The following is a 14,131-nucleotide window of genomic DNA, read 5'->3' as shown; positions in this document are numbered from 1 at the left end:
TTATCAATATTCTCTGGTTGGCCTCTGTTATTTTTTCCTTCCAATAGGACTCCATACTTAAGGACTCTATACGGGCTCTTGGCTACCCCATAAGGGAAAAGGAGGAGTTTTTTCTTTTAACATTGCATTTGCATATTCTAGAGTGGTGAATGAAACCAACTTTTGCTAGCATTCACTACTACAGTGTTGACGCAAAAAAATGTAAGACAGGATTCAGAGGCTATAAGGTCTATTCAGATATTATTTCTTCCTATGGTTATCTCCAGAGAAGAGCTGGGCTTAGAAATTCAGGCCAAGCAGCTATTAGCTTGGTATCATGCTTTGCAGCCTAGAATGAAGCACTAGGTAATTGATAGAATCAGTTTATTTTGTTCTCTTGGGTTTCTAGCTTTCCATTGTTCCTGTGCTCATTGCTGTGCACTTGGTTTATCAATTTCTTGAGTGTTAAAATTATTGCCCATCAAATTTACCTAGTTATGATATTTTCTGTCTAAAGTTATGGCAGTAAATTGTTCATACCATGATAATCTCATGTCTTGATTTTCAGTGTAATGGCACTTTGGAACTATTGTCGTAGCAGTTCTCAGCAGTTCTGTTCCTCAGAGTCTTGAAATGATGGTTTGTAAAGAGCAACTTGTACACTAGTCCTCCTGTATCTCATGCACAGTTGTCCCACAATGGCCTGTGATTCATGCTGTACTGTTTGTGTACAATCCAGACTGTGAGAGCAGTGGGCAATAGTGGTGCTAAGAAGTAATTTCTATTATAAGATATGATCTAGACTAAGATCTAAAATGTTTGATTTAAAAAAAAATAAAAATCTTTATTTTACTATTATAGATGTTTGCATACTTGCATAGTATTCAAGGATCCTGATTAAGATGTCTCAGTTTTCTTCCTTTTTGACATCCAGAAGGCCTGGCTGATAAAATACTCTCTTTTGGCCATAGAAGCAATCCAAGTTTTCTCAGGATAAAAGCTATCCAGTGATATCAAATGTTAGTCTTACTGAGAGTAGACCTATTGAAATCACTTGGGTCTACCCTGAATATGACTAACGTTTAATATCACCATTTGTATATCAAATCATTATGTGTTGCAGAAATAGGGTATCCATTATTGGAAGTTTTATGCTCTAATAACCTAAAATTGTTTCCCTCAGCAGAAGGAACGCCTCTTTTGAAAGCATATGATGAAGAGAGTGTAGCTTCCCTAAGCACTGTGCAGGATGAAACCCAGGACAGTTTTCAAATGAATAATGGAACACCAAATTCTAACTGTATCTTACAAGGTGGATATATGTTGGCTGCTTCCTACTGGCCAAAGGTAAGTTAGTAAGGCTGGATCTAAACACATCAAAGAAGTGTTTCATTTTAAAACGTAAATTTAAACAGGGAAAACAGGTAAAGAAAAGGTGGACTCCACATCGCCATTTCATATACATGGCATATAAATCACTTTTTCTTTTACCAGTCTAGCAGAGTCCTAAGACTACATGTATATAAATCTATATAAATTTCCTTCCAAAAAATACTGAATTTGCTAATTCATTTTCTTCAAACTTCTGAATTTGAGAAGTATATAAATTTGGGCTTCAGTTGCTTCCTGACATGGCTGGGAAGAAGTAGTTATTTTATCATTCAGTATCAGAGATGCCCACTGTGCTCCTTTCACTGGCATTTTTTTTTCCTTTCTATAATTGGAAGCATTAATACTACTGTGTTCTTGCCTCTTGGACCGGCCACTTCATCTATAATTTCTCCAGCATATGGTGATTCTTTTAGAAGATATGTGATATGGGAATAAATATTCCCCTCAGTCACATGCTGGTGACACACTGCTCTTTGCCCAGCCACTCAGTTATGCCAGAGATCCAGTTGTCTGCCACCAAATGTTCACTTTCACTATCAGTGCTAGAAGAGCTTAACCATATGACTTCATTCTAGAAGCTGCAGTCAATTTTCCTGCCTAAAAGGAAAGGGGGGAGGAGACACAAGAATCTGTTATTGTATCCTGTTCAGAAAAAGCCTTCTGACTATTGGCCTGTTCAGACCTGTTTTTTTCCCAAGTACTGCCCCCAGCATTTCTGTTCTCTGGAAGTAACTATAACACTTTGCTGTGGACAGCCTTCCGCCCCCGTCCCCCAGCAGTCACATCAATCGTGAACAGTGATACTAGCCTGAGTGGAATTTAAAACATGGTTTGTGCATCAGTAGAGATTATTGAAGGAAGTATTATTACCCTTCTTATGTACAAAGCAAAAGAAATCATAATGCCAAATTATGTCCACAATCAGAAGAAAATATTTGTTAAGTGATAGATCAAAACTCTCCTGATGATCCTGCAGCCTTGCCACATTTTGTTGGTTGTTTATTAATTGCTCAGATAAATTTAGCAAGTTGTTTTAACTGTTGAGATAGAAAAGTAGGCTATTAACTGCCTTCTATTCCTTCTAGGATCGGGTTATGATTAACCGTCTGGATAGTATTTGTCAAACAATATTGAAAGGTAAATGGCCTTCGGCACGGAGAAGTTACGACAGCAATACCGTGGCTTCATTTTATACCACCAAGCTTTTAGACAGCCCGGGTGCCGCTGCAGAGTACAGTGAGCCCAGTGTACCAACACCTCCAAGTGCAGATGTTAAAGAAGAAAATGATCAGTCACCACAGATGTCAAAGGTGAAGAAGCATGTACGGGAAAAGGAGTTTACAGTGAAAATCAATGACGTATGTTTATTTTTATCGCCCTAGGACCTGATTGCGATTGCGGTGTGCAGCATGCTTTACCTACAAGTGGCTGCCTGCTCTCAATCTTATTTCCTTCACACACACATTTATGGGTATTTTGGGATAAATTTCTATGGGGCATCCCCCCTTTAAAAAAAAAAAGAATTCAGAATTGATCAACAAATGACAACAATTCTTGGACTTTTGAAGCCTTGCTGGTGGGATGCTTTCTCATATAGCCTTTCTTCTGCTGTCTTTAGTGCTGAAGGTGCTTTCCAGAGTGTCTAGCTCTTCTGAACTCAGTCTTGAATGTCTGAAAACAGGAACTTCCAGATATCCAGTTTTTAAATGCCCTTGGTGAAAAAATCAGAACAATTATTCACATACTCAGAATTCCTTAGGTTCTTATGCTAAAAGTTAATAGTAATACATACTAATGAATACAAACCCTTTATAATAATTAACTTGATATCCGCAAATTTATGTTTTAATACATACTTATTTATAAAAGTATTCAGTTGCAGTCATTACTGTACCTGACTAAAGACTGCCAGTTACTTAGATGCGTGTGTGAGAGAAGATCAGTTCTTCTTGAAATTGCAATTTCATTGGTTTGTTCTTCCCAAAGAAATGTGCTAACCCTCATGTTTGTTTAACAGGAAGGGGGTTTGAAATTAATTTTTCAGAAGCAGGGGCTTTCTCAGAAAAGACCATTTGAAAGTGAAGATGGTACATTAGGACAGCAGCAATACCTTGCCAGGCTACAGGAACTCCAGAATGCTTCAGAGACCAGCCTTGCCAATTTCCCAAAGTCTTTGCCAGAGTTGGGTAAGCATTGTGTGAAAGCCAGTGTCTAATGCCAAAAGGTTTGCTACTTAGATATTGTATTAATAATTTCTGGATTGCCATTCCAAGCTGTTTAACTGTCTGTCACCTAGTTTTACTAATGTGATAAGCTTGGTTCTGTGCGGTGACACTTCATACTGCAGGTGCGTGCTCAGCTGGATGCTATGTCATACACAAAAGCGTTCCCTGCAGATATTAAACTGGTATGTCAGCAAGAGAGAAGACCAGACTAGAATCTCTCCATGGCTCTCTAACAAGGAATGTTATGAAGTACCATTCAATCGAGTCCCCGTTTGCAGTATGATGTGGTACAGTTTGAAGAGATTGTTTTGTAGCTCCTTACAACCCTTTCTGTTCTTAACTTTCCTGAACAATTTAGTGTTGTCAGTAAATGTGTCTACCTCACTTGCTTGTCCCTAACTCTGGAACATTTATGAACAAGTTTATTCTATTACTGCCATTGATGATTGCATAAGTGAAAGAATGCATACACTTCAAATAATTTGGATGATGTTCTTCTATCTAGAACCTAACTCAAATAAGTAAGAATGTTACAGCTTTACAGGGCTGAATAGCAACTCTTTTGAAGGAAGAGCTGTAGCATAAAGTGATAAGTGAGCTGAGAAAATGCTGAGGTTTTCTTTGGCCTTGACAAGATATACTAGGCTACAATCTGTATGTTTGCAGGCCTGTTATTCCCCTGCTGTCAGGTTGTAATTGTGGGGAGAAAAGAATATAGAGCCTATTGAAGTTGGGTACTTGGACATCAATATTAATATGTATGTCACATAATCCTGAAGTGGTACAGCGGCGGGGCATATGCCCGTGCTGCCCAGGGTGGACACGCTCCTGAGGGGAGTGGGGCATGAAGCTGTCCTCCCAGACACAGGATAGCCGCGGTGAATGGAGCGGTGCAGATGCTCTGCAGCCAGGGGCAGAGTGAGCTGCCCGTGGCGGACATTTGGCGCGCCACTCGTCCACGACTCCCAACCCGCCCCCAAGCTGTCAAAATGAAGGGGGAAGGGGAGGATGCCACCGGCAAAGTGTTGCAGTTCCCCCCCTTCCCCTGATGGCTCGAGGTAGGCTTGGGAGTCGCGGGCGGCGTGTCAAATGTCACCTCCCTCAACTGCTTTTACAGTTGTTCATATTCATTGGGGGGGGGGGAGTCTTTTGTTGCTAATTTTATGGAACTGTTAATTTGATTAGGAACTTCCAGTCAATCAACAGCTACTGCAAATGGAATAATAGTTGATGACCAGCCTGTAATGAAAAAGAGGAGAGGAAGGAGGAAGAATGTGGAAGGAGTAGATATCCTGTTTATAAATAGAAACAAAGCACCTAACCACGTAAGCAGATGTGAATTGATATTTTAAGTATACATGCTGCTCTGATGTAAATGTTATTAATTTTGAAGGCTTTAATGTCTTTAGATTGGCCAAATAGAAGCCCGCCTGGCAGCCTGCTTCAGTAGATTTCTTGTATTATACTACTGGTATTAGCTTTGGCATTGATATTACAAAAGGCATTGGCATTCCCATCCAGCATCTTATTTAATCAGGTTCATATATTTTTGCAAGACAAAACTTTTTTAGCAGGGTTGACATCTTGAATATGTAAGTGTGATGTTTGCTTTCCTTTAAATATCTATCTCTAGGTTTTCTTTATAGAATTGTAGAGTTGGAAAGGACCCCAAGGGTCATGCAGTCCAACCCTCTGCAATGCAGGAATCTCAACTAGATTGTACATGACAGGTGGTCATCCAAACTCTGCTTTAAAACTTCCCGTGTTCTTCCTCATGTTTAATCAGAATTTAGTTTATTGTAACTTGAAGCCATTGGTTCAAGTCCTACCCTCTGGAGCAGGAGGAAACAAGCTTGCTCTGTCTTCCTTTACATACCTGAAGGTGGCTATCATCTCTTCTCTGTCTCCTTTCATCTAAGCCAAACTTACCCAACTCCCTCAACCATTCCCCATAAGGCTTGGTTTCCAGACACTTTATAATTCTGGTTGCCCTGCTCTGCATTTGTTCCAGCTTGTCAATATCATTCTTAAATGGTGGTGCCCAGAACAAGACACATTACTCCAGGTGTGGTCTGACCAAGGCAGAATAGAGTAGTGCTATTACTGTACTTCCTTTGATTTGGACACTATACTTCTGTTGATGCAGCTTGAGAGAGGGCTCTCAGACTGCAGTCAGCAATCTCCAATCAACTAAGTCAGGCATAGGTGAACTCGGCCCTCCAGATGTTTTGAGACTACAATTCCCATCATCCCTGACCACTGGTCCTGTTAGCAAGGGATGATGGGAGTTGTAGTCCCAAAACATCTGGAGGGCCAAGTTTGCCTATGCCTGAACTAAGTAGAACAGTACTCATAACACTTTGTATTTCTGCAGGTTTGCCATAGCATTAATGTCCCTCAGGTTGCTCCAGGAATAAACCCAGCACTTCCATATGTACCATCCCACGGCGTGTGTGATGCAGAAAGCCCAGTTCCAGTTATTAACTTGAAAGATGGAACAAGACTTGCAGGCGATGATGCCCCTAAAAGAAAAGATTTGGAGAAATGGTTCAATGAACATCCTGGCTATGTTGAAGATTTAGGAGCTTTTATTCCTGTAAGTATTTCCATTCATTCTAACTGTGCTGTGATATTTGAATATAGCAAGCTAATTCTGTGTAATATTCATCTTTTAATATAGGGTTGTAATTTTGAACACGCTATGAGTGCATATATGATAATTTTAGCATGGTTTGAGGCCATTTGAAAATATTGTGGTGTTTAATATAAAACTTAATGTGCATCATATTTAAGAAGTAAAACCTTTGTTAAGTAGGTCCTTAAGCATAAATATGTTATTCATAAGCAGCTTTAATAGTGAGGGCTCACATATATATGTATTTTTAATTCTGCTACCACAGAAAATGCAGCTTCATGAAGGAAGACCCAAACAAAAAAGGCACCGTTGTCGCAATCCTAATAAGCTGGATATTAATAGCCTTACTGGGGAAGAACGTGTTCAACTAATCAATAGAAGGAATGCTAGAAAGGTATTTCTTTAACTTTTGTCATCCAGAGACATGCCAGCTTGGCGCTCTACCTCAAGGACCGCCTCTCCCTATATAAACTATCACAGCCTCTGCTTTCATCATCAGAGGCCCTTCTTTGTGTGCCTCCTCCAGAGGGTGGCAACACGAGAATGGGCCTTCTCTGTAGTGGCTCCCTGTTTGTGGAATGCTCTCCCAAGACAAAAACATTTCTCTTCAACCAGGCTTTTGGCCGAGTAATATTCTACAACCTTTTAAATGTGAAGGAAGGAAGGGTTATTGTTTTGCTGTCTTGTTTTAATTATTTACTTGTTTTTATCCTGTATTTTATTCTGTGAACTGCCCTTAGCTCTTATGATGAAGGACGGTGTATAAATATAATAATAATAATGATGATGATGATGATGATGATGTGTCACCATAACTATTCTAGCAGACAGAAACAAGATAGCTTGTTAAGCTATGAGTGCAAACTAAGTGTTGGATCCATGAAGTATACTGATAAATGTTTGATCCATTTTTGATCCTTACATTTCAGGTAGGAGGTGCTTTTGCTCCACCACTGAAGGACCTGTGCAGATTCCTGAAAGAGAATTCTGAATATGGAGTAGCTCCTGAATGGGCAGATGTTGTAAAACAATCTGTGAGTACTAGAGGGGGTGTCATAATTTTGTAGCTTTACTTACCAAAGAAAGCAGGTTAGCCTTAAAGCAGTGTGATCCCTGTTTTAAGCAGTTTGGAAACAACTAGGAAAATTTTGAGTCTTGAGACCACTCTTGCTTATTTGTATTGTTATGTGCCATGTACAATGAAGGCACTATATAAAGTAAAGTTCAAAAGCTGTAAAAGGCAGCTTTTGCAAATGATTTTATTTGAATTATTTTTCTGGTTTCCAGCTAACATTCCTAACTATGCTGTATCTATTCTACCATATTATCGGCAGATTGCTATGTTTGAAATTGATTTTAATACTTACTTTCTCAGTTTAGCTACAGCATATTTTTAAGATGCAGAAATAGGTAGCTGCATTAAAGAATGCAATAACCCAAGTTTCATTTTTCCCCCCTCTTAGGGATTTCTTCCTGAAAGCATGTTTGACCGTATTCTCACAGGGCCTGTTGTGCGAGAGGAAGTAAGCAGGAGAGGGAGAAGACCTAAAAGCGAGGTTGCCAAGGCAGCTGCTGCTGCAGCAACAGCAGCAGCAAGCATACCGGTCAACCCTTTGTTAGCCAATGGGCTGCTGCCAGGGGTGGATCTATCTACTCTCCAGGCCTTACAGCAAAATCTGCAGAATTTTCAGTCACTGCAAGTGACAGCAGGCTTAATGGGAATGCCGACTAGTTTGAACACTGCTGGAGAGGCGAAAAACATGGCTGCTGTGTTTCCCATGCTGCTTTCAGGAATGGCTGGCTTACCAAATTTGCTAGGAATGGGAGGACTCCTCACAAAATCTACAGAATCTGCTTCCGAGGAAAAAAAGGGAAATGACTCAAGAGAGCCCGACGGGAAAAAAGAAAGGACAGAGAGCCAAAATGCACATAATGGTGGAGAAAACTCTGTGTCGGGTTCTCCTTCCACATCATCTGCTGCTGCTGCAGCCGCCAGCCCCCTTGCTCTTAACCCCTTACTGTTGTCCAATATACTTTATCCAGGGATGCTTCTCACTCCAGGCCTTAATCTCCATATCCCAGCTTTGTCCCAATCCAATATTTTTGATGTACAGAACAATGAAAACAATGGCACAGGCACAGCCAAGCAAACAGAAGAAAAGGAGGAAAATTCTAGAGTTAAAGATCAAGAAGACAAAAGGGGAGCAGAGCCTAGCTCTCGCAATGAAAACAGCACAGATGAGGGTTCTGAGAAAGCTGATGCTTCCTCTGGGTCAGACAGTACATCGTCCTCGTCTGAGGATTCGGATTCTAGTGATGAAGACTGACCCCAAACTCTGCACTTAAATTATAAACTGATTTTGAATTTATTCTTGAATTATTTTGTTGTAAATAACCAGTGTTGAGTGAGTGCATCAATAATTTAATGACCGAACATTTCAGTATTTGTTTAGAAGTGCAAACTGCTTTCAGAGACGTTTTGCATGTAATATTTCTTGAAGTTCATAAGTTTCTGAACTTGTATGTACTATCAAATACACAATTGTGTAAAAAAAAAAAAGAATTACAGCAAAAGGCATTATAATTTTGTTTGGGGGGTTAATTTTTAAAAAATGCTTAGTAAGAGCTGTATATTTAATATATTTGTAGTGAACACAAAATTCTTTATGCGCATTATTGATTTAATTTGAATATAGTTTTACAGCCTCCTTGACACCTATAATTTACAGATCAAAACTCAGCAATAATTTGGGCAGCTAATGAATGTCATGAAAGCTGTAGAAACTACATCACCATCCATTGTTTTAATTACAAGAAAATGCTCTAGTGTTGTGATGCACTGCTGATGTTTCCAATTCAGGTACAACTCTGTTTTAAAAGAAAAGTTTCCCATTCAGCCAATTAGATTGGCTACTTGTTACCTCAGCTGAGTTAGTTTAGGAAGTTTACATTGGTTTCTCTACTTGTTTTCATATTCTGCTTTGCTTTTTAAAGGCATCCTGTGTATGTTAATTTTGCAAGGGAAATTACCATTACCAGTTGCACTCTTGTAATAATAGTCACAAAAATCCCTTTCTTACTTTCTTCGACACCATGGATACCTTTTTAATGTTAAGATTTTGCTCCTTCTACAGCCTTCATGTTGTTGAGGAGCTGTATCCACAAGCTGAAATAACTCAAAGTGCCACTTCAACACTGCATACTTCATGTTATAAGGATAAGGATTAGATCCTTGTGAAAATGGCTTGTTTGTTTTGTTTGTTTCTCTTTTGTGTATGTTTGTCATGTAAACTCCTGTAGTTACCAGTTAATAATGGTAAGAGGAAATGTAGTCATGTTTAAAAATACTCATATTTCTCTACAGGTTTGGATTTGACTATGTAGAATAATGTTACCCAAAATCAAAATTTAGGGTATCATCTATCTGTTAGTTGTAATAATGCTGAGTTGCCCAATAACTTAACTTTTAAAAAGCACTTTCAACAATGATGTGAGAAATGTGTTCCATGAAACCATGGTATGACAGTGCTTATAAAGCATCTGTTTGAATACAGATCCTTAGAACCTTGATGCATAAAATCAGATATGTAATAGGATTCCTTGTTCTACTGAAGCTGCTATTACTCTGACATGGTAGAATCACAGATTCACACCATACAGTGGAACTGAGGTGAAAAGGTGTGAGCTTGTATTAATTTCACTTGTGGTCCAAGAATAGGCAAGTTGAGTGAATGGGTAAAAAAATACTGATGATATAGTCAGTGACAAATCTTTTCAAAAGGAAATAATTTAGTATTTTGATACAGTTCTGTTGCTTGCTTGTACAGTAAACAAGACTGTGTTGTTTTTTACCAAGATCTTTACCAATAAAAATAAAGTTTGTACATGCAAAATTATTAACCCCTTTGACTAGAAAGCAGTATTACATGTAATTACAGTTATAAAAGTATCATTTGGATTGTGCTGGTTTACTGTATTTTCCCTCCCCGGAATAGTATGACTTGTTTGGCCCTTCAGTGTCTTAGCAATAGTCAAAACATGCCACAAGAAAAGGGGTAGCAATTATTCATCATGAAAGGATGTATTACATATTTAATATTTTGCCCTTTGTAATATAGCACTTTTATTTATCTTGTATGTATCCATGATATAGCCAAAGTTTTCCAAACACGGTTGTTGACTTAGTCAATGGAGTATTTCAACAATATCACTTTGCACCATACCCCTACGTACCTCCCCCCAAAAGAAATCCTAAACATAATTTTTAATAAATTTATGAAATAAAGTATTTTCCTAATTATGGTCAAGTGAATTTTACTTACCATTCTAGTGATATCTCTCTGTAATAAGGAAATTTTACAGTTTCAATGTGTGACTGAAAGATTTGAATATGAAGTAAAGGTGTGTTTTTTTTAATCAGCATCAGCTGAAAGGTGAGAAATATGTAGCTCTGTCGGCTAAACAATATGCAAGTGTGACTGCATAAAGTCAAGGGTTGTAAAGGAGCCTTTATTAGAATTACATTAATACTGAAATTTCAGTACAAAAGATATCCAATATGGTGAAGAAGTGTATGTTGGTAGTGACTAAAAAGAAATTTAGCTCTTATTGCCTTGTATTTCTATCCCTTGTTTCAGGCTTCATGATCCGTCTTAGTCCTGTTTTTCTTTTGGACATTTTGCAATATTTGCCAGTTGTGTTCTGTGTAGTCTGAATTTGCTTTCTTGTAGTTGAAAAAGCGTCTTAAAGTCATTTGTAATTTATTGAATTACTTTCTATGATGTTCTATAGAGCAAATGGAAGTTTAATTATTTTTTATTAAACATATTCTTTGACAACCCATGATGTTGGCCTCAATACATTAAAAATGCCTTTTAGTTATCACACAATGTAGTTAAGCTTGAGCAGAAAGTAAACAGTTGTTACAGCAATATCGGAGGAGCTAAACATCTGCGGTTATTCAGTATTTAAAGAATTTGTGGTTACAATTTTCTGCAATTCATATGAGCGGCTAATACTGAATGTGCAGGTAATATGAGTTGTCAAAATAGTTTTGTCTTGCCAGAGGTATTATATAGTAAGATTTTGTATTAAAACATCAAGAAATGCTTTAAACTAAAGGCTATAGTTTAGTGACCACGTGAATGCTGAATACTAGAAAATGTTCTGCATCCTGCACTTGTCTTGGCAATTAGTGGTGGAATGTGCTTCTTCCCAAAGGTTCATTCAGTTATACTTTATCATTAGAGTATAATTTGAAGAACATTGTAGGATTGATGCAATGCACAACTGCACCTTGGCATTTGCCAGTTACCTGAAAATGCATAATCAAACTGATTTCATGGAACTAAAAGATGTGCATTAGGTCCAATCTGTGTTACAGCACATCTTTAATTTTTGAACCTCATGAATTGGAGGACAGTGCTAGTTAATTTAAAATGATTCTTAGGTTTATATGATTAAAATATAATAAGAGTTAATCCGCAGGTTGGGAATTGTTTGCATATAAATTTTCCACACTTTCATCTGCACTACATCAAATTGGTTTGGGGATTACCCTAAATTTCAGAAGCAACTTGGTGTAGGTGAAAAGAACTGTTATCAACTAAAAGTATAACGCTGTATGGCTAGATGCTGCCTTGAGATCTTTGCAAACATACTGAGGCATCTAACCTAGACTCATGGCATGCATTTTTGTGATAACAGGGCGTGGAGTTCTTTCCTTCAGCCAATGCTGGTTTTGCTACAATACCATGTTAGAAATGTCATATGGATACTGCATACTCTCAAACTCTAGAATTAACTTTGTTTTGTTACCATATCTGATAGTGAATAATTTTATATAAAATATATTCTGCCATTTTCTATGGAAGTTATAAAAATACAAATTAAGCAGTGCAGTGAGGAAATGGTTGTTGCTGACAGCCATTCTGTATCCTAACACCCATGGTAGATTACTTTTGGCTAGGGGGTGCAATGCAAAAAGAATCATATAACTGCAGTTGAAAGGGATCCCAGAGGTCATCGTCCAACCTCTTGCAATGCAGGAATCGCAGCCAAATTATCCCTGGCTGAGATCATCCAGCAACTGTTTAAAAACCTCAAATGAAGAAGAATTCACCATCTTCCATGGTAATCTGTTCCACTATTGAACAGCTCTTACCATCAGAAAGTTTTTTATAATGTTTAATCAGAATTTCCTTCCTTGCAATTTGAATCCTTTGGTTCAGCTCCTACCCTCTGGAGCTGCAGAAAATAAGCTTGCATCAGCCTTTCAGATATTTACAAACCATGGATACAGTTGGTAGGCATGTGCTTATAGGAATTGTATAACATTTCTCATTTGTCTGAATGTAAACATGGCAAATACTTTTAAATTTATAAACAAGGGGTTTGATTATGGGCATGCTACAGATCAGAAAACAAGACAAGAAATGAAGTAAGACTATACATGGCCCCTAAATTAACACTATGAGCCTAGTTCGAACTGTAAGTGGTTCTAGAGGGGGACGTATTTCATTCCAAATTTTAATTGCCACTTGGCTTCTTGCAGTCCACACCAGCATATAATACTTGATGTATCTGGGCTGTTTTTCTATCCCACTCCCTTGAATCGCTGCTCCCACCCACCACACTACTACCTTTATCCATGATGGGCATCCGCACCATATTTTTTTAAAAACCCAGGAATTGTGAAAAAGCAAACTACCGGTTTTATCCAGTCATTTTCTATATTTTTTACAGGGGACAAAATTGAGGCCTGTATCTTGTTAAGTGTGGGTGTGTCAATTTCGTTTTTTTAAAAGACTTCGCCGTGAAACTTAGAAAGAAAAAGCCTGATGTGATGTACTATGATTACAGTCCCCAACTAAACAGTTAGTGTCCAACGTGTAAGATCCTATCATTTCTGAGGCAGCTGGCGATCAGTTGTAATCGATTTATTTCCTTTGGTAGTGATATGGAGGAGGAAAATGACACATTACACGTTTCCCACTTCGCCCCGCCCCTCACTGAGGCTGACGCTTTATGGGAATTGTAGTTCCCAGAAGAAACGAACGCTCCCACTTCCGCTCCCCTCCCCGCCGCTCTTGACTTTTAAATCTCTTGCGCAGACAGCAGCACGCTGATTGGCTTCGCGTGGGCGCGCCCTTGCCCAATGAGCAGAGCGGTGAGGGGCGGGGCCGTGGGGGGGGCTGAGGGAGACGAGGTGTTTAGATTCGAACGCCGCGGCGGTGGCGGCTGAGGGAAGGAGGGGTCCAGCTCGGCATCGGCCTCTCTCTTTCCACCCAACCTTCGCTTCAAACGCACGAAAACAATCCGCTGCGCAGGCGCAGTCCGCCCCTGTGCGCGAGCCGCGGCTCTCGAGTTCGCCGGCGTTGTTGCGCGCGACCCTCGCCGCCGCCTTCCGCTCTCCTCATCCTCTCCACGCCCGTCAGTGGCGATGCTGAGCGGAGACGAAGGAGAAGAGGAGGCAGCCGCGTCTGCCACTGCCTCCGCCGGAGGGGGCGCTCCCTCGCCGACCCCCGTCGCCTCACCCCGAGCGACGACAGCGGCCGCAGAGGAAGCGGGGGCCGCCATAACCGACGCCCCCGTCCAAGAAGAAGGAGCAGCGGACGGCGATGAGGAGAAAAAGGACGACGACGAAGAGGAGGCGGAGGAAGCGGCGGCGGCGGCGGCAGCAGCTGAGGCGGAGCGAGACACCCGGCAGCGCTACGAGGACCTGTGCAGCAGCCTCAACATGGACGAGCGCGCCCGAGCTGAGGCCTGGCTGAGCTACCAGAGCATGAGGCGGAATTACACCCTGGAGGTAGGGGGAGGGGCGCAGCGGAGGGGGCGGGGTGCTGCTTAGTGGGAGGGGCTTGTGTGAAAGGGGAGGGGCCTTTGCGGAGGGGCGTGGTCA

General features: G+C 40.1%; 2 protein-coding genes and 1 long non-coding RNA gene across 22 annotated transcripts in view; 2 read left to right on the top strand and 1 right to left on the bottom strand.

Annotated features, from left to right (window-relative positions):
* CHD9 (chromodomain helicase DNA binding protein 9) overlaps positions 1–11,071 on the top strand; it is a 69,749-nt gene extending 58,678 nt beyond the window's left edge. For 4 of the 20 annotated variants that reach the window (XM_083625958.1, XM_083625965.1, XM_083625962.1 and 1 more), the window contains 8 exons: positions 1,163–1,326; positions 2,457–2,729; positions 3,389–3,557; positions 4,782–4,921; positions 5,971–6,192; positions 6,497–6,625; positions 7,161–7,265; positions 7,695–11,071. In XM_083625958.1, coding sequence (XP_083482084.1) covers positions 1,163–1,326; positions 2,457–2,729; positions 3,389–3,557; positions 4,782–4,921; positions 5,971–6,192; positions 6,497–6,625; positions 7,161–7,265; positions 7,695–8,558 — 2,066 coding nt within the window. In that variant the 3' untranslated portion in view covers positions 8,559–11,071. The remainder of the gene's footprint in view (positions 1–1,162; positions 1,327–2,456; positions 2,730–3,388; positions 3,558–4,781; positions 4,922–5,970; positions 6,193–6,496; positions 6,626–7,160; positions 7,266–7,694) is intronic. The other 16 variants (XM_083625975.1, XM_083625964.1, XM_083625970.1 and 13 more) reach the window with 11 other exon arrangements.
* Positions 2,722–13,511, bottom strand: LOC310768286. The gene is made up of 2 exons (XR_014551264.1): positions 13,385–13,511; positions 2,722–3,082 (listed from the first exon to the last, which is right to left on the bottom strand). It is a non-coding gene; the product is annotated as an uncharacterized lncRNA (long non-coding RNA).
* Positions 13,427–14,131, top strand: part of RBL2 (RB transcriptional corepressor like 2) — a 29,713-nt gene continuing 29,008 nt past the window's right edge. The window contains exon 1 of the mRNA XM_083625997.1: positions 13,427–14,038. Within this exon, the coding sequence (XP_083482123.1) occupies positions 13,673–14,038 (366 nt within the window). The 5' untranslated portion in view covers positions 13,427–13,672. The remainder of the gene's footprint in view (positions 14,039–14,131) is intronic.

The sequence above is a fragment of the Podarcis filfolensis genome, assembly GCF_964270895.1.
Source record: "Podarcis filfolensis genome assembly, chromosome: 8".
NCBI classification, from domain to species: Eukaryota; Metazoa; Chordata; class Lepidosauria; order Squamata; family Lacertidae; genus Podarcis; species Podarcis filfolensis.
The sequence above is the reverse complement of the archived record's forward strand: the minus strand, read 5'-3'. Positions and strand labels throughout refer to the sequence as shown.